Here is a 20,374-nt window from a genome sequence, read left to right as displayed (position 1 = left end):
ATTTGGTCTTTTTATCACCGTGCTGACTTTGTGTATGACCTTCTGCTTCTTTTCTTCTGGAAGAAAACACAGCTGATTCTCTGAATTTAGCAGAATACCCAAGAAGGTTTGAATAGTCGATGGCCTTAGTTTTGACTTCTCTAGGTTGACCAACCAACCTAGGTCCTGTAGAGAAGATATTATACAGTTTAGGCGATCTTTACACTGGACAAATGAATTACCCACTACTAGGAAGTCATCCAAGTAGGGTATAACTAAAGTATCTTGCTCTCTGACATAGGCCATTACTTCCGCAATGACCTTAGTAAACACCCTTGGTGCCATAGATAATCCAAATGGCATTGCCGTAAACTGAAAGTGCCTGACCTGATCGTTTAGGCGCACCGCCATTCTGAGGAACCGTTGGTGATCTTTGTGAATGGGCAGATCTTTTAAATCCAGGACTGTCATATAACACCTGGGAAAAAGAAGTTTAGTTGCCGATTTAATTGATTCCATTTTAAAGGCATGGTATTGTAAAAATTTGTTCAGTTTTCGTAAATTTATGATGGTTTGAAAGGAACCATCAGGTTTGGGGATTAAGAATAAGGGGGAATAGAACCCCTCTCCCTCCTGATCTTTTGGAACCTCTACAATAACTTCCTTTTGTCTCAACATCTGGATCTCTTTTTCCAGGGCCTTCTGTTGGTTTAAGGAACCAGGGGCAGTCAGTATAAAATAATCTGAAGGTCTTTCCCGGAACTCTAGTTTTAATCCCGACCTAACTATACCTAGGATCTAATTACTGGAAGTTACTCTGCTCCATTGAGCATAAAAATGCCTTAATCTGCCCCCTACTGGAAGGTCCGATCTATCGGTAATTTCGCCTACGTCTTGAAGAAGATGATGAGGTGTTGAAGTCTGAACTTCTTTTCTTCGGCTCCGCCGGCTCCCAATTCCGGACTGAGTAAGGTCTCCGGTACGGGAAGCGTTTCTTGAAGGTATTCCTAAAGGTAGGATTGAACACTTTAGGAAACCCTTTCTTCCTATCATCAGCCTTAGCTAGGATGTCATCTAGCACTGGCCCAAACAAGTACTCACCCCTACACGGAATAGTACATAGTTTAGCTCTAGCCTGCGCGTCCCCCTTCCAGGTCTTAAGCCATAAGGCTCGCCGGGCAGCGTTTGAGAGTCCTGCTGATCTGGCTGCAAGTTTTAGGGAGTCCACTGAGGCGTCCGCCAAATATGCTACACCTTCCCGAATCTGGGATAGTGAATCCAGTAGCTTGTCACGAGGCACCTTAGTTTTTAGCTGCTCCTCCAGCTGGGCTACCCAGACCATAACTGGTCTGGCAGTGCAAGTGCCGGCAATTGCTGGTTTGAAAGCCCCCGACGATGCTTCCCACACTTTTTTAAGGAACATGTCTGCTTTCCTATCCGCAGGGTCTTTTAAAAGGCCTACATCCTCTAGCGGTAAGATGGTTGATTTAGACATGGAAGCTACAGCCGCATCCACTTTAGGAATTTTAACCCATTCCGCCAGGACTCTGTCATCAAAGGGGTACTTTCTCTTAGCTGATGATGGCAGGAAACCCTTATCCTGCTTGTCCCATTCTCGCTTAACAAGTTCTTTCACCGTATGCACTACCGGAAACGATTTACGGCTCCTTTGGCACAACCCTGCAAACATTAGATCTTGGGTTGACCTTGGCTCCTTGTTTTCTACAACCCCCATGGTGGTACGAACTGCTTTAACTAGTGCGTCCATTCCATCCACTGAAAAACAAGGTCTCCCCTCTTCATCTGAAGAGGATGGTGATGAGGAACGTGAGCATTCACCCTCTTGCATAGACGGGCTCGATCCTGGCGATACCTCCCTGGATCTCTCATGCCGACTGCTTTTAAGGGAACTACTAATCTCCTCCCTTATAACTGCCCTGAGGTCTGATGCACGAAGGGGAGCCTCCTCTTCCAAGGTCTGACAAATACAAGTTTGGCAGAGCCTTTTCTGATAACTATCAGGCAGGGGAACCGTACATAAAGCACATTGCTTGTGCTTGGATTTAGCCGATTTCTTGGCCTAAAACAAAGCACAAGGACAGACAAGCTATATCAGCTACTTGTTTTTTTTTTTTAAAACACTCACCAAGGCTGAACTGAATAGTACCGGTCTCTGAGGAGGGGAATCCATACGTGACGTTGAGGCACCTGCCTGCTCCTGCCCCCGTACCACGCTGCTGCTGCTCCTGGAGTGGCTGCTGTCACTCTTCTTACGCTGATCAGGCACCTCCACCTGAAGGTGCTCTGTATCCGCAACCGAAGTCATAACTGCCGCACATTCTCCTGCAGTCACTGCTGCTAAATACCGGCAGCCGCGCCTCCTCCTCCAGCATACCCCGGAAGTCCTACCTTCCACTTCCGGGTCCTCTGTATGAAGGACGCTGAGCCGGCGCCGCGCGCTTACAGACAGCGCTGCGGCATTCACGCGACCCAGGGCGGCGTGCCTGACCCCTGGGAACGCGTACCCCACGACCAGACGAGGAGGGGTCTGAAAAAGAACACCCCCGACGCTGCTTCCAGAGTCCCCGATTCTGCCGTTCTCAAGGAAACCGCGCAGAGGCATGGTGGACCCGGGTAAGAGAATCTTCCTGCAGGCTCCCACCATCCGGACAGGAACCCAAACTGGAGTGGTGAGGGGGACCGCCCCTTTAAATCCTGTAGGTTCCTGTCCAGATGGTGGGCGGATCCCCTGTCTCGTAAGGGTGCTGTCGTGGCGATAGGAAAATACTATTAAGACTTCTATTTTGAAAGGTTCTTACTGTGAGGCATTTTTTTCTCTCCTGTCTAAAACTGTTGCACCGTACTGTATATAATGACATAAGAAGAATCTCTGACTTCTATGCATTTAGTGGTTACTACTCACCTGGGTAGTCATATGTAAGAATCTCCTCTTTACACCACTCCTCACTCTTCACAAATGTCTCTGTAGAATTAATATGGGTCAGATCTTCACCCTGAAACAAATATTGTAAAAGTCACAGACAGATGGAAAAGTCACATCTATGATCAGCTCTAATCCTGCCATCTCCACCGTTCTCGTTACACAAGTATAAAACATAATACTGGAGGACAAAACCAGACTAAGCACAAGACCAACAGACCCATCTATACATCATAGGGGAGATCTCATGACACCTTCTCTCCATCTACCTGATGATCCTGAGGAACATTGGGATCTTCTTGTTTACAGTCCTGTGGAAGAAGAGGACGGGGGCATCTCTCTGGTGTTGTCGTCTTATTGGATGGAACTGGAGGAAACACATATAGGACTGAATTCATTCTTTACAAACAAATAATTATATTCCGTGTGTATTTAGTCCTGTCTATTACCTGGTGATGTGAGGGGCTGGGGATCCTCCATCATGACGTCCTTATACAGATCTTTGTGTCCTTCTAAATACTCCCACTCCTCCATGGAGAAATAGACAGCGACATCCTGACACCTTATATGAACCTATCACATACAATGATACCGTCATCCCAGAGATTCCTTCATAGCATTACTGTATAATGTCCCAGCATTCCCAGCAGTGTCACCTCTCCAGTCAGCAGCTCAATCATCTTGTAGGTGAGTTCCAGGATCTTCTGGTCATTGATGTCCTCATGTATCAGGGGGTGAGGTGGAGCTCCCGTGATAGGGCTCAGGGGTCTATCCCGTCCCTTAGACACAGGGTTCTGCCAGCGCTCGCTAGAGGTCTTCTTCACTACTGTGTAATCCTGGTTATGGAGAGACACATTAATAAATCTCACTACAGACATTTCCAGAGTCCTCACCTCTCCAGTTCTGTCCATCTGTTATTCCCATAGATAAGAATGATGTAATGTGACATCATCAGAATCTCTCACCTCTCCAGTAAGCCGGAACAGGATCTCTAGGGTGAGGTGTAATATCCTCTCCGCCATCTTGTCCCTGTCCCTATCCATCCTTGGCAAGTTAGGAAAATTATGAGGAAGATCTCAATCACTAGTATTCAATAATGTAGAAACCTAAATGGCAAGAAGATGAACCGGTGTAAAAGCATACAAAATATCATGTAAAAAATAGTTGTGATGCCAGTACAAAACAATATTGTAGAGTACTTTATACATCAAGAGGTCACACAGAAGGTACCTATGTCTTAACAGTTGGGATCAAGAAAGTTATAAAGGTATCAATTGATTCATGCTGCCCAAATCACAGGCAGCATTAAACAGAACCTGCACAATTTATTCTGATGTGCTCTGGTGTTTCAGAAAAGATATACTTTGAAGATCTAGCCGGGGACCATAGTCGGAGACTAGTTAGGCGCCACTCATGCATGGCCACCTTTTCCTAGAGCTGCAAGAGCTAATAGACTGGTCTGTGGGTATAGAGTTTGCAGGAGACACGCAAGCTTAGCACTATAACAAAACAAATTTGTTTTAAAGTTCACTTTAGCTACAAAATGTTTTTATCATGCTTTTTTGTTCCCTCTGTGTTTCTGCTGCTGTTTGGATCCAAATTTACGGCACCACCTTCCACACATTCATTACACATCAATCCTGCTCCTCCCTCCTATCCCATATGCAGTTCACATGCTTTTCTGACATTCATAAAACACTCAAATCCATCCTAACTTACAACGTAGGAGCCGCAATCACAACTCACAACCATTTCTATTCGTCTTCTCCTAGTTGCAGGAGATATCTCCCCTATCCATGGACCTCCTTGTACCATTTCTGCTACACACAGAATCCCTGCTAATCTTATCATTCAGTTCATGCCTTCTCTATTATATTATAATTGTACCCTCTGGAACTCCTGGTTAGTATGCAACAAACGCCCCTACATCCACGACTTCTACCTTTCAAATTCTCAGGCTTCTGGTTCTCACTGAAATCGACAACCAGCATTCGGACACTATCTCCACTGCTACTCTCTCATATGAAGGGCTACACTTTTCTCATACCGCCTGACAAGGTGGCATCTTGCATCAGAATGACTTTTGGTTTATTTTGTCCACCACTATATTACCTGGATTTTTCCTTAATGTTTCTCTTTTTAGTAGTCTTTTTTTTTTTATTATTGATGATTTAGTTATTTTATACTTTTGTGATCATGCAACTAGCCAATAAATTTATTATCCATTTGATATTATTCTGTTTGTGTTCTCCTCTTTTTTCTTTTGGTTAATAACTAGAATTGTTTTTTTGTCTCATTGGATTATTTTGGTTTAGTTCATTTTCTCAGGACACTTATATTGTATTTGGAGATTTAATGTAGGTTTAATAGCTGAAGGTTGTTGGTCTCCTTCTTTCATCAACATTTTCAAGTCATCCCCACAGTAAGCTCACTTGGGTTTTCCTCTTTTGAAGTACACTGTCAAACTCTTCCACCCCTTCTCTTTGCAAGTGGAGGTTGTCTCAGGACCAATGCCACCTGTTCCTGGATCATTTTGGAGCACGGCTTTAAAACTTTCTGTCTTTTAACATTCCCAATCTAATCATGGCAAACTTTAGCAATAATCCGCTCTTCCCATCTGCCTCTCCGTCTATTTCTACATTCCTCTCTAGGCCTTTCACAGCTTATTAACTTTTCTACACATGAAGAGGGTGATAAGATTGGACCTGTTTTTCTTCTCTCCAGAAGACAGAAATACACTGAACCTTGTCTTCTTCCGGTTCAGTGTGCTGAACATCATAGAGAAAGAAACTTTCATCAAAAGACTTGCAGAAATTTATACCCAAAACACTTAACTCTGTCATTCATCTCACCAAACAAATCTACTTCGTGTCACAATCCAAAATGACTCTTTGACACCTTCTACTCCTTCCTCTGTACTTAAGTGAAGGTCTCTATCACAAACCTCTGCGCTAACAATCTGAAAACTTATTCCAAAGATAAAAATGATCAAATACAACAGGACATTTTCTCCCAAATGCCTAACAGCATGGATTTACATTCCCCTCTGCACTTCATCAAGGTTGCTTTTTGTTTTGGAGCCTGTCAAGGAAAAATAACTTACCAAGCTCCTTGGTTCTCACACTACTAACTGTACCACACACTGTATTCCCTTTTCCCTCTCACCTTCATCTTTTGTCTGATATCTTTCTCTATAAAGAATTGTCTCTAATGTCCCCTAAGACGCTGTAACGCCAGTAGGTTTGTACCTTGTTTCTCCGGCATTACTCTGCATATCTATGCTTTAACCCTTTGCTTCTCTCCCCCTAACTAGCAGGGATACTGTTGTCTATTACCTGTATGGATGCTGCTCAGTTCCCTGCTACACTGCGTAGCTGTACATGGTTTGTGATGTCTTTGCTCCGCTGCATGACCATCCGCATGTGTGGTCCCTGGCTGCCACTGTGGAAGCTATCAGCGGTTTGCAAGGTCCTCTGCAGCTGGTGCATGACCTTCCATGTGTCCAGGCTTGCAGCCGCTGCCAGGTGCCCTAAGCCAAAGTTACTGTGTTGACTGTACTGTAATGGTTTCTGTTTGAGCTTAAGGTGCACGCGGCCACACCTTCCCTGCTTTTATTAGGGTTAGTGTGTGCACCCGAGTTGCTTTCCCCAGCCTATCGCTGAGGGGCAGCTCCTATATAAACTTCCTCTTTCCTGTTGGGCGTTGCCAGAGCTTTGCATTAAGTTTCTGAGTCTTGCCATGTGTATGGGGTGTTCAGCTCCTGTTCTGCCTTCGTTCACTTCTGGGAAAAGCTGATACCTGTTCTTCTGCCTGCTCTGAGGGCTGAGTACCCAGATGCGTTTCTGTTTGTGTCTTGTTTTTCCGCCTGCTCTGGGGGCTGAGTACCCAGATCCACCTATCCTGGAGGCTGCAAATCCAGGCCCGTTTCTGTTGTGTTTTTTTTTCCCGCCTCCCTGAGGGCTGCATTCTCAGGTCTGAATTCATGATCCTGTATCCGTTCCTGAACCTGACCCTGTCTGAACTGTGTCCTCTGTATTATGTTCCTGAAGTCCCTCTGTCTGGAACTCTGTACCCAGTGACTATGAACTAACCTGGGTTCGTCTTGTAGAGATGGAGTCTGGTGTTATTGCTGAGCGTTTACTATGCTGTTCTCAGCCTGATATGTGGTGGTAACTCTGTCCAACTCATCGGTGCTTGCACCATCCCGCTTGAGTTCCTTCCTAGGTCTGATGCCCAGAGCCTGATGGCCGTAGTTTGGAACCCGACGACCACAGCCTGGTCCTGGACATGGTGTCCGGAGACTGGCGACCGCTGTCTGGTTCCCTGAGCCGACCACCGCTGCCTGGTTCTGTGCCATCCGTGTCCCAGGTGATGACCTGAGCCGCCACGCTGATGTTCCGATGTCATGCCTGTGTCCTGATGTCCTGTTTGTGTCCGATATCCAGATGTCCTGATGTTCAGTGTCACGGGGTCCTTCTCCGGTATCACACCATCAACAGAGCAAGAGAATAGTGAACAATTCCAAGACCTTTATTTAGGCAAAAATACAAAAGGTCAATATACAATCCACCACACAAAGGATAAGATAGTCCAGAGTCCGAATGCAGTTCAGTAAGAGGATAAAAGGCCTGGGAGATGAGAGTCCAACAATCCAGCAGACAGAGGATAACATAGTCCATATACTCTTCTTTCCCTCTGAGGTGCTGGGATCACATCATAGTTCCACACAGGATCTGAGATTGTGTCTTATCTCACTGATTTTTTAAAAGTCCTCCTCCTCATTCACAGGTCAGGGGGGGTAGATGTCCAGCCGGTTCCCTGGGGTCCACGCTGTGATGACGTCTGTCTTAGGCCAGTGTCTGATGTTCTCCTGCTGAGCTTGTGCTACGCCTGAGGACTGAGAGTGAGGCCAACCTAGTATGCCTGTGCCAGATGACTCTAGACTGTATCAACCCGTGATGACCCCTGCCATCATCTGAACTCTGTCTGAGGTCTGTGTCTGATGTTCCCCTGCTGAGCCTGTGCTACGCCTGAGAGAGAGAGGTAGTCCTAGTATGCCCGTGCCAGATAACCCTGGACTGCATCAGTCCGTGATGTCCTCCTGCATTTGTCTGTTTCCCTGAGATGTGTAGCCTTTCTTGATGTGTGGAATCAGGAGCCTGGCATAGTTATGTTCTGTTCATGTACTGTGATTTCGTTTGAGTAAACTTTATCTTTCTTCATTCCTGAAGTTGTGCGGTGTTATCTAGTTCTGCATGTCACCATTTTGTCCACAAGCTCAGCTGCGACAGACCCTGCTCGCTACCCTTCCCTAATCTGGGTAGGTCCAGGTTCCCTTCTGTGGTCCAGTGGGTCCACATTACGTTCCCACCTGGGTTGCTTTCCCCCACATCGTTGTGGTCTGGCGAAGTGCAGGCGTCGGCTGGGCCGCGCCTGCGGTCGCAGCTGTAACAGACGCACACATTTGGGCCAAGGTAGAGTGACCAGAATTTTATGTGGTCCATCACTCCGTAATAGTAGTGTAATGGTAGTGTGAGATCAGTAGCCCAAAGTAGTTTAATCCCTGGGAAACACCAGCTACTTATTAAAATCTGTGAAAAGTGGCTATTTGCCCACTTTGATGCCAGTTTTGATGCCCAGAATCCATTTGGGCCAGGCTGGAGTCACCTGAATTTGATGTGGGGCATCACTATAGATGTAATGAGGGTGTGAGATCACTGGCCCAAAGTCATTTAACCCTTTCTATAAACATCCTTCGGTGCCCACTTTGATTCCCATTTTTATACCAGTTTTATAACTTTTGTAGTTGCTTTTAAAGGGAACTTGTCATCAGGTTTGGCAGATACAAGTTACAGCCACCACCTTTCTGGACTTATCCACAGCATTCTATAATGCTAGTCCGGTCTGATGGGTGTCGCAGGTCCTGGTCCGGCGCCTCCCATCTTCTTATGATCGCCACCCTCTTGCTTGCTTCATGGCTCCCCGGCATCGTGTCCCTGCGCAGGAGTACTTATCTGCCCTTTTGCTCTACCCACAACAGGGAAGATAAGTACGCAAGCACAGGAGCACGATTCCGGGTAGCCCTCGTGGATGACACAAGGACGCATCATCCACATGAAGCAAGCAGGAGGGCAGCATCGCAAGAAGATGGGAGGCACCGGACCAGGACCAGCAATACCCATTTTACCAGACCGTACCCCCCCCCCCCCCCCCCAACCACAGGTGAGTATAATAAATCTTAATTTTATTCTCTTACAGGTCAGACCGGGGTCAGATATACAGTATTATAGAATGCTGTATAGCAGCCCTGAAAGGCGGTGACATAACTCGTATCAACCAAACCTGATGAGAGGTTCCCTTTAAGCGTATTCTCACCAGGGCACCTCGCTGCATTGTATTTTATTAAGATTTTTTATTTTTGTCATTAAACCTGTAACAAACAGAAAAAAAGAAATTGCAGAATAATAAACCAACTTCAGGTCTTTGATATACAACCGGAAAATATAAAACAAATGTCAATAACACCAAGTGGTTAATGACAACGGGCCTTATACTCATGGAGTGCGAGGTCAACATTCTCCAGAGACAGCGAGTGACCATTTCATTTTCTATGGGGATAGTTACATGTCCAGTGTTTGCGGACTCCGTCATGGCGCAGGTAAAAAAAAACACAGACAAATCTCCAACATTGGGAGGAATTGTAGAACAATCTTATCTATTTGAGTGAATGGTTCCATGAAAAAAAAATGGCAGCAAATTGATGACGTCTATGGGTGGTCCACAGACTGGTTGCTAAGAGACGTCGGGAAACTTCCTCTGTAGCTTTTGTACAACATCCGAATAGTAAAGAACCAAACCATCAAATGTAAATGGAAGAAAACCGGTCACTCACGAGGATGGAAACGTGACTCAATGTTTATGGGATCGGGAATGGACACAAACATGAGAAAAGTCTCAAACCTCCAGAAGCAATCTACAGAGAGAATAATGGAGCCTCCAACCTTATCCTCCACCCGCAGAGCAGCACTCCACATAGAGAATAATGGAGCCTCCAGCACCGACCTCCACCCGCAGAGCCGCACTCCACATAGAGAATAATGGAGCCTCCAGCACCGACCTCCACCCGCAGAGCCGCACTCCACATAGAGAATAATGGAGCCTCCAGCACCGACCTCCACCCGCAGAGCCGCACTCCATATAGAGAATAATGGAGCCTCCAGCACCGACCTCCACCCGCAGAGCCGCACTCCACATAGAGAATAATGGGGCCTCCAGCACCGACCTCCACCCGCAGAGCCGCACACCACATAGAGAATAATGGAGCCTCCAGCACCGACCTCCACCCGCAGAGCCGCACTCCACATAGAGAATAACGGAGCCTCCAGCCCCGACCTCCACCCGCAGAGCCGCACTCCACATAGAGAATAACGGAGCCTCCAGCACCGACCTCCACATAGAGAATAATGGAGCCTCCAGCACCGACCTTCACCCGCAGAGCCGCACTCCACATATAGAGAATAATGGAGCCTCCAGCACCAACCTTCACCCGCAGAGCCGGACTCCACATATAGAGAATAATGGAGCCTCCAGCACCGACCTCCACCCGCAGAGCCGGACTCCACATAGAGAATAATGGAGCCTCCAGCACCGACCTCCACCCGCAGAGCCGCACTCCACATAGAGGCTAATGGAGCCTCCAGAACCTACCTCCACCCGCAGAGCCGCACTCCACATAGAGAATAATGGAGCCTCCAGCACTGACCTCCACCCGCAGAGCTGCACTCCACATATAGAGAATAATGGAGCCTCCAGCACCGACCTCCACCCGCAGAGCCGCACTCCACATAGAGAATAATGGAGCCTCCAGCACTGACCTCCACCCACAGAGCTGCACTCCACATATAGAGAATAATGGAGCCTCCAGCACCTACCTCCACCCACAGAGCCGCACTCCACATAGAGAATAATGGAGCCTCCAGCACCGACCTCCACCCGCAGAGCCGCACTCCACATAGAGAATAATGGAACCTCCAGCACCGACCTCCACCCGCAGAGCCGCACTCCACATAGAGAATAATGGAGCCTCCAGCACCGACCTCCACCCGCAGAGCCGCACTCCACATAGAGAATAACGGAGCCTCCAGCACCGACCTCCACCCGCAGAGCAGCACTCCACATAGAGAATAATGGAGCCTCCAGCACCGACCTCCACCCGCAGAGCCGCACTCCACATAGAGAATAATGGAACCTCCAGCACTTACATCTACCCGCACTCAACATAAGGCCGGCGTCACACTAGCGAGTTTTACGGACGTAAGAGCGCAGAAAATACATCCGTAAAACTCGCCAAACAAACGGCACAATTATTCTCAATGGGTCTAGTCCTATCAGCCGTATATTACAGATCCGTATTATACGGCTTTCTACGGCCGTACAAAATCGCAGCATGCTGCATTTGTCAGCGTATTGCGCAAATAATACGGCAATGAAAGTCTATGGGGGCGAGAAAAATACGGATTCCACATGGACCAGCAGTGTGACTTGCGAGAAATACGCAGCGGTGTTAGTGAAAAGCCGGTAATTCAATTGCCGGCTTTTCATTTCTCCTTCCCAAACCCGACAGAATACGAGACATGGTTTACATACAGTAAACCATCTCATATCCCCTTTTTTTTGCCTATTCCACATTACTAATGTTAGTAGTGTGTATGTGCAAAATTTGGGCGCTGTAGCTGCTAAAATAAAGGGTTAAATGGCGGAAAAAATTGGCGTGGGCTCCCGCGCAATTTTCTCCGCCAGAGTGGTAAAGCCAGTGACTGAGGGCAGATATTAATAGCCTAGAGAGGGTCCATGGTTATTGGCCCCCCCTGGCTACAAACATCTGCCCCCAGCCACCCCAGAAAAGGCACATCTGGAAGATGCGCCTATTCTGGCACTTGGCCACTCTCTTCCCACTCCCGTGTAGCAGTGGGATATGAGGTAATAAAGGGTTAATGCCACCTTGCTATTGTAAGGTGACATTAAGCCAGATTAATAATGGAGAGGCCTCAATTATGACCCCTATCCATTATTAATCCAATTGTCTGAAGGGGTTAAAAAACACACACACGTTATTAAAAAGTATTTTAATGAAATAAACAAACAGGTTGTTTTAGTATTTTATTGCTCTCTCAATCCATCCGGAAGACCCTCGCTTGGCAAAATAATAAACCAACAATATACATACCTTCGGATGAACCGTCACGTCCCACGAAGTAAATCCATCCGAAGGGGTTAAATCATTTTACAGCCAGGAGCTGCGCTAAAGCACTCGCTCGTGGTTGTAAAAACCCCTGGTGCTGAAAGGAAAGCTGGGTGATCTGTACTTACATTGAGTCGCGGTGAGGCGCCCTCTGGTGGATGAACTCATATGAACTCGAGCGTGGGAACTTTTCCAAGGCTGCAGTTCATGAGAACATCCAGCAGAGGGCGCATCACCGCAACTCAAGGTAAGTACAGATCACCCAGCTTTCCTTTCAGCACCCGGGGTTTTTACAACCACGTGCGAGTGCTTTAGCACAGCTCCTGGCTGTAAAATGATTTAACCCCTTCAGATGGATTTACTTCGTGGGACCTGACAGTTCATCCGAAGGTATGTATATTGTTGGTTTATTATTTTGCCAAGCGATGGTCTTCCGGATGGATTGAGAGAGCAATAAAATACTAAAACAACCTGTTTGTTTATTTCATTAAAATACTTTTTAATAACGTGTGTGTGTGTTTTTTAACCCCTTCAGACAACTGGATTAATAATGGATAGGGGTCATAATTGACGCCTCTCCATTATTAATCTGGCTTAATGTCACCTTACAATAGCAAGGTGGCATTAACCCTTCATTACTCCATATCCCACCGCTACACGGGAGTGGGAAGAGAGTGGCCAAGTGCCAGAATAGGCGCATCTTCCAGATGTGCCTTTTCTGCGGTGGCTGGGGGCAGATGTTTGTAGCCAGGGGGGGGCAATAACCATGGACCCTCTCTAGGCTATTAATATCTGCCCTCAGTCACTGGCATTACCACTCTGGCGGAGAAAATTGCGCAGGAGCCCACGCCAATTTTTTCCGCCATTTAACCCTTTATTTTAGCAGCTACAGCGCCCAAATTTTGCACATACACACTACTAACATTAGTAGTGTGGAATATGCAAAAAAAAAAGGGGATATGAGATGGTTTACTGTATGTAAACCATGTCTCATATCATGTCGGGTTTGGGAAGGAGAAATGAAAAGCCGGCAATTGAATTACCGGCTTTTCACATATATCGCGCTGAATTAAATATAAATACATAATATATATATATACAGGTCCTTCTCAAAAAATTAGCATATAGTGTTAAATTTCATTATTTACCATAATGTAATGATTACAATTAAACTTTCATATATTATAGATTCATTATCCACTAACTGAAATTTGTCAGGTCTTTTATTGTTTTAATACTGATGATTTTGGCATACAACTCCTGATAACCCAAAAAACCTGTCTCAATAAATTAGCATATCAAGAAAAGGTTCTCTAAACGACCTATTACCCTAATCTTCTGAATCAACTAATTAACTCTAAACACATGCAAAAGATACCTGAGGCTTTTAAAAACTCCCTGCCTGGTTCATTACTCAAAACCCCCATCATGGGTAAGACTAGCGACCTGACAGATGTCAAGAAGGCCATCATTGACACCCTCAAGCAAGAGGGTAAGACCCAGAAAGAAATTTCTCAACAAATAGGCTGTTCCCAGAGTGCTGTATCAAGGCACCTCAATGGTAAGTCTGTTGGAAGGCAAAAATGTGGCAGAAAACGCTGTACAACGAGAAGAGGTGACCGGACCCTGAGGAAGATTGTGGAGAAGGACCGATTCCAGACCTTGGGGAACCTGAGGAAGCAGTGGACTGAGTCTGGTGTGGAAACATCCACAGCCACCGTGCACAGGCGTGTGCAGGAAATGGGCTACAGGTGCCGCATTCCCCAGGTAAAGCCACTTTTGAACCATAAACAGCGGCAGAAGCGCCTGACCTGGGCTACAGAGAAGCAGCACTGGACTGTTGCTAAGTGGTCCCAAGTACTTTTTTCTGATGAAAGCAAATTTTGCATGTCATTCGGAAATCAAGGTGCCAGAGTCTGGAGGAAGACTGGGGAGAAGGAAATGCCAAAATGCCTGAAGTCCAGTGTCAAGTACCCACAGTCAGTGATGGTGTGGGGTGCCATGTCAGCTGCTGGTGTTGGTCCACTGTGTTTCATCAAGGGCAGGGTCAATGCAGCTAGCTATCAGGAGATTTTGGAGCACTTCATGCTTCCATCGGCTGAAATGCTTTATGGAGATGAAGATTTCATTTTTCAGCACGACCTGGCACCTGCTCACAGTGCCAAAACCACTGGTAAATGGTTTACTGACCCATGGTATTACTGTGCTCAATTGGCCTGCCAACTCTCCTGACCTGAACCCCATAGAGAATCTGTGGGATATTGTGAAGAGAAAGTTGAGAGACGCAAGACCCAACACTCTGGATGAGCTTAAGGCCGCTATTGAAGCATCCTGGGCCTCCATAACATCTCAGCAGTGTCACAGGCTGATTGCCTCCATGCCACGCCGCATTGAAGCAGTCATTTCTGCCAAAGGATTCCCGACCAAGTATTGAGTGCATAACTGACCATTATTATTTGATGTTTTTTTTGTTTGTTATTAAAAAACACTTTTATTTGATTGGACGGGTGAAATATGCTAATTTATTGAGACAGGTTTTTTGGGTTATCAGGAGTTGTATGCCAAAATCATCAGTATTAAAACAATTAAATACCTGACAAATTTCAGTTGGTGGATAATGAATCTATAATATATGAAAGTTTAATTGTAATCATTACATTATGGTAAATAATGAAATTTAACACTATATGCTAATTTTTTGAGAAGGACCTGTATGTTTTAACGGACATTTGAGCACATAAATCCATTAGATGTCGGTTTTGCAAGCCTGCGAGAAAATATCGCAGTACGGATGCCATACGGATTACATACGGAGAATGCCATGCGCAAAATACGCTGACACACCCTGCCTACGGATGACATACGGATCACTATTTTGGGAACATTTCTCCGTATTACGGCCGTAAAAAATGGACCGTATTGTCTTACGCCGAGTGTGACGCCGGCCTAAAGAATAATGGAGCCTCCAGCACCGACCTCCACCCGCAGAGCCGCACTCCACAGAGAATGGAACCTCCAGCACCGACCTCCACATAGAGAATAATGGAGCCTCCCAGCATCAACTTTCACCCACAGAGCCGCACTCCATAGAGAATAATGGAACCTCCAGCACCGACCTCCACCCGCAGAGCCACACTCCACATAGAGAATAATGGAGCCTCCAGCACCGACCTCCACCCGCAGAGCCGCACTCCACATAGAGAATAATGGAGCCTCCAGCACCGACCTCCACCCGCAGAGCCACACTCCACATAGAGAATAATAAGGCTCCAGCACCGACCTCCACCCGCAGAGCCGCACTCCACATAAAGAATAATGGAACCTCCAGCACAGACCTCCACGCGCAGAGCCGCACTCCACATAGAGAATAATGGAGCCTCCAGCACCGAACTAAACCCGCAGAGCCGCACTCCACATAGAGAATAATGGAGCCTCCAGCACCGACCGCCACCCGCAGAGCCACACTCCACATAGAGAATAATGGGGCCTCCAGCACCGACCTCCACCCGCAGAGCCGCACTCCACATAGAGAATAATGGAGCCTCCAGCACCAACCTCCACCCGCACTCCACATAGAGAATAATGGAGCCTCCAGCACCAACCTCCACCCGCACTCCACATAGAGAATAATGGAGCCTCCAGCACCGACCTCCACCCGCAGAGCCGCACTCCACATAGAGAATAATGGAGCCTCCAGCACCGACCTCCACCCGCAGAGCCGCACTCCACATAGAGAATAATGGAGCCTCCAGCACCAACCTCCACCCGCACTCCACATAGAGAATAATGGAGCCTCCAGCACCGACCTCCACCCGCAGAGCCGCACTCCACATAGAGAATAATGGAGCCTCCAGCACCGACCTTCACCCGCAGAGCCGCACTCCACATAGAGAATAATGGAAGCCTCCAGCACCGACCTCCACCCGCAGAGCCGCACTCCACATAGAGAATAATGGAGCCTCCAGCACCGACCTCCACCCGCAGAGCCACACTCCACATAGAGAATAATGGAGCCTCCAGCACCGACCTCCACCCGCAGAGCCACACTCCACATAGAGAATAATAAGGCTCCAGCACCGACCTCCACCCGCAGAGCTGCACTCCACATAAAGAATAATGGGGCCTCCAGCACCGACCTCAACCCGCAGAGCCGCACTCCACATAGAGAATAATGGAGCCTCCAGCACCGAACTAAACCCGCAGAGCTGCACTCCACATAAAGAATAATGGAGCCTCCACCACAGACCTCCACCCGCAGAGCCGCACTCCACATAGAGAATAATGGAGCCTCCAGCACTGACCTCCACCCGCAGAGCCACACTCCACATAGAGAATAATAAGGCTCCAGCACCGACCTCCACCCGCAGAGCCGCACTCCACATAGAGAATAATGGAGCCTCCAGCACCGACCTCCACCCGCAGAGCCGCACTCCACATAGAGAATAATGGAGCCTCCAGCACCGACCTCCACCCGCAGAGCCGCACTCCACATAGAGAATAATGGAGCCTCCAGCACCGACCTCCACCCGCAGAGCCGCACTCCACATAGAGAATAATGGAGCCTCCAGCACTGACCTCCACCCGCAGAGCCGCACTCCACATAGAGAATAATGGGGCCTCCAGCACCGACCTCCACCCGCAGAGCCGCACTCCCCATAGAGAATAATGGGGCCTCCAGCACCGACCTCCACCCGCAGAGCCGCACTCCACATAGAGAATAATGGAGCCTCCAGCACCGACCTCCACCCGCAGAGCCGACCTCCACATAGAGAATAATGGGGCCTCCAGCACCGACCTCCACCCGCAGAGCCGCACTCCACATAGAGAATAATGGAGCCTCCAGCACCGACCTCCACCCGCAGAGCCGCACTCCCCATAGAGAATAATGGAGCCTCCAGCACCGACCTCCACCCGCAGAGCCGCACTCCCCATAGAGAATAATGGGGCCTCCAGCACCGACCTCCACCCGCAGAGCCGCACTCCACATAGAGAATAATGGGGCCTCCAGCACCGACCTCCACCCGCAGAGCCGCACTCCACATAGAGAATAATGGAGCCTCCAGCACCGACCTCCACCCGCAGAGCCGACCTCCACATAGAGAATAATGGGGCCTCCAGCACCGACCTCCACCCGCAGAGCCGCACTCCACATAGAGAATAATGGAGCCTCCAGCACTGACCTCCACCCGCAGAGCCGCACTCCCCATAGAGAATAATGGGGCCTCCAGCACCGACCTCCACCCGCAGAGCTGCACTCCACATAGAGAATAATGGAGCCTCCAGCACCTACCTCCACCTGCAGAGCCGCACTCCACATAGAGAATAATGGAGCCTCCAGCACCGACCTCCACCCGCAGAGCCGCACTCCCCATAGAGAATAATGGGGCCTCCAGCACCGACCTCCACCCGCAGAGCCGACCTCCACATAGAGAATAATGGAGCCTCCAGCACCGACCTCCACCTGAACCCTGAAGGGGTGAACTATAACGATGCCAACCCCAAAGTAACAGAGATCTCCAGCACATACCTCCACCTGCAGAGCCGCACACCACATATGGCGTGATTTGTGCGCACAGGACCTGTGATGAGGTCACAGGAGGGGAGGAGTCAGGGGTCACATGATCAGGGCCCTCAGTGTATGGAGGGCTTTGCTGTGCTGGTTGTCATGCCACTGGATGAGGGGAAGTTTATGTACGATGTGAGCGGAGCTGGGTGTGTATGATGTGTACGGTGCGGGGCCGTGTGTCTGTGATGGATTTGGAGTATGCATTCTCAATGTCAACTACAGTGAATTGTGTGTGAATGTGTGGTGTGTTGTGTGGTTCTGTGGCGTGTGGAGCAGCACGTTGTGAATGTGTGGAGCAGTGTGTTGTTAGTGCTTGGTTCTGTGCAGTGTAGGACAGTGCCTTCACACATCTTTGTGACACGTCCAAGTGCTTTCCTGTTTTTTTCTTGGACAGTCCACCATCCATAATCTTTCATTATACACCAGTTTTAAAAATAGTTCAATGTTTTGGTCTGTGGGACTCTGAGCATGTCGTATTATCACCTTTTCTTCAGACTCGGCCATTAAAGTCTATCAAGATCCTTGAGAAATGGATGAAAGTAGGAAGACAAACTTTGCTCCATTTTTTTTTAACTGATACATTGTTAAGAGTCAATAGTTAAAAACGTTTAGGCAGTCTATCTGCTTCAGTGAAAAAAAAAAAGGGATAAGAATAAACTGATGTAAGGCTACGTTCACATTTGCGTTGTGCGCCGCAGTGTCGGCGCCGCAACGCACAACGCAAACAAAAACGCAGCAAAACGCATGCTCAACGCTGCGTTTTGCGCCGCATGCGTCCTTTTTTTCATTGATTTTGGACGCAGCAAAAATGCAACTTGCTGCGTCCTCTGCGCCCGGACGCGGGCGCCGCAGGGACGCATGCGGCGCAAAACGCAAGTGCGACGCATGTCCATGCGCCCCCATGTTAAATATAGGGGCGCATGACGCTGCGGCGCCCGACGCTGCGGCGCAGACCGCAAATGTGAACGTAGACTAACTAGGATGACACCTGAGAAAAAAAATCAATCTGTTTCTCTTTAATGGTAACACGTAGGGTTGAGCAACTTTAACTTTTTTGGGATCGAGTCGGGTTTCACGAAACCCGACTTTGTGAAAAGTCGGGTCGGATGAAATCGGCCGATTATTGCAAAAAGTCGGGGGCCGACTGAAACACGAAACCCAATGCAAGTCAATGGGGAATCAAAGTCGGCAGAGAGTGGAGGACAGGAAAACACCTACAGTGCCCATTTTAATGCCAAAAACATCAATTCTTGTTACTTAAGCTTGTCAATCTTAATTTACTTTATAATAATAGTTAGGCATTGAAAACTGGGGGTCATTTGGCTAAAGTTGGGGGGGGGTAGGGCTGGCTCAAGTTTTTCGTGGGCCCAGGAAATGCGGAATACGTCACGACGGTGGAGCAGGGAGAGGTAAGTATTTAAACTTTGCAAGTGCTGTGATCCTGAGCAAGCAGGGGGGGCACACTCGTTCGCATTGGCACTGGCACAGGGCCCCTCAAAGTACGGCGGTGTGTTTGACGGCGGTGGCGCCTCCCACCGGCAGAGACACTTTTGCCTACTATGAGGGGCCCTGTGCCAGTGACGTCACCAACGAGTGTGCCCCCCCCCACCTGATGAAGGAACCTGCACTTTCATCTGAACCTTCCTCTTTGTCCCCGTGTAAGGTGGTATAGTATGCGGGAAGGGGAACCTGACTTTCAGCAGGGTCAGATTCTGGCTGTGTAGAGCAAGGGGTATGTAGTGGTCTGGGTCAATTCACCAGCAGAGTAATCTAGCAGGAGGAGGAGGAAACACAGATATATGCCCAAATAATAAAGTAGGCTAAATGCAGTTCAAAACTGGTAACAGGACTAAACAGGCGGCATAGCTTTGTGCAGTGGAGGACAACTGTAATGGGAGGCAGACACAGTTAGTAGGCCTAAATAAGTAGGCTAAATGCAGTTCAAAACTGGTAAAAGGACTAAACTGGCGGCGTTGCTTTGTTCAGTGGAGGACAATTGTAAGGAGTGGCTGACACAGCGAGTAGGCCCAAATAAGTAAGTAGGCTAAATGCAGTTCAAAATTGGTAACAGGACTAAGCTGGCGGCGTTCCTTTGTTCAGCGGAGGACAATTGTAAGGAGTGTCTGACACAGTGAGTAGGCCCTAATAATAAAGTAGGCTAAATGTCTGCCAAAATTTTTTTCAGAAATAACCTGGTGACATAGCTAGGTACAGGGGTGGGCTCCGCTGCTGAGTAGCAGACAGTGGTAGTAGGCACAACGTATTAACTGGTCTAAATGGAGGCCAGGGCCCCTGTATATTTTAACTATCATCTATCATTTCAACAGATTTGTATTGGCAGTGCCATTAAAGGATTTAATAGCACAGACTAAACAGTGGTGGAGCAGGGAGAGGTAAGTATTGCAAGTGGTAGAGCACTGTTCGAGCTGGGGGGGACACTCTCGTGGGCGGCGGTACTGGCCCAGGGCCTCTCATATTACGACGGTGTGTCTGACGTTGGTTGTGCACCACCACCGTCAGAGACACTTCATTGTACTATGAGGGACCCTGTGCCAGTGCCGTCGCCCAAGAGTGGGCACACCCACCTGTCCAGGCACACGGCACTCGCACGGGTGCTTGCGCTAGGTGGTGACCACGGCCCTGTGGG

At 48.2% G+C, this 20,374-nt stretch overlaps 1 protein-coding gene across 1 annotated transcript in view; it reads right to left on the bottom strand.

The window, feature by feature from the left end:
* The window catches only part of LOC143768209 (uncharacterized), a 63,192-nt gene that overhangs the window by 9,853 nt on the left and 32,965 nt on the right, over positions 1-20,374 (bottom strand). Inside the window, 7 exon segments of the mRNA XM_077256902.1 lie at positions 2,903-2,993; positions 3,190-3,287; positions 3,370-3,493; positions 3,577-3,750; positions 5,592-5,688; positions 5,773-5,886; positions 5,959-6,001. Of these exon segments, the coding sequence (XP_077113017.1) occupies positions 2,903-2,993; positions 3,190-3,287; positions 3,370-3,493; positions 3,577-3,750; positions 5,592-5,688; positions 5,773-5,886; positions 5,959-6,001 (741 nt within the window).

Source organism: Ranitomeya variabilis, chromosome 4, assembly GCF_051348905.1.
Source record: "Ranitomeya variabilis isolate aRanVar5 chromosome 4, aRanVar5.hap1, whole genome shotgun sequence".
Taxonomy (NCBI): Eukaryota; Metazoa; Chordata; class Amphibia; order Anura; family Dendrobatidae; genus Ranitomeya; species Ranitomeya variabilis.
The sequence above is the reverse complement of the archived record's forward strand: the minus strand, read 5'-3'. Positions and strand labels throughout refer to the sequence as shown.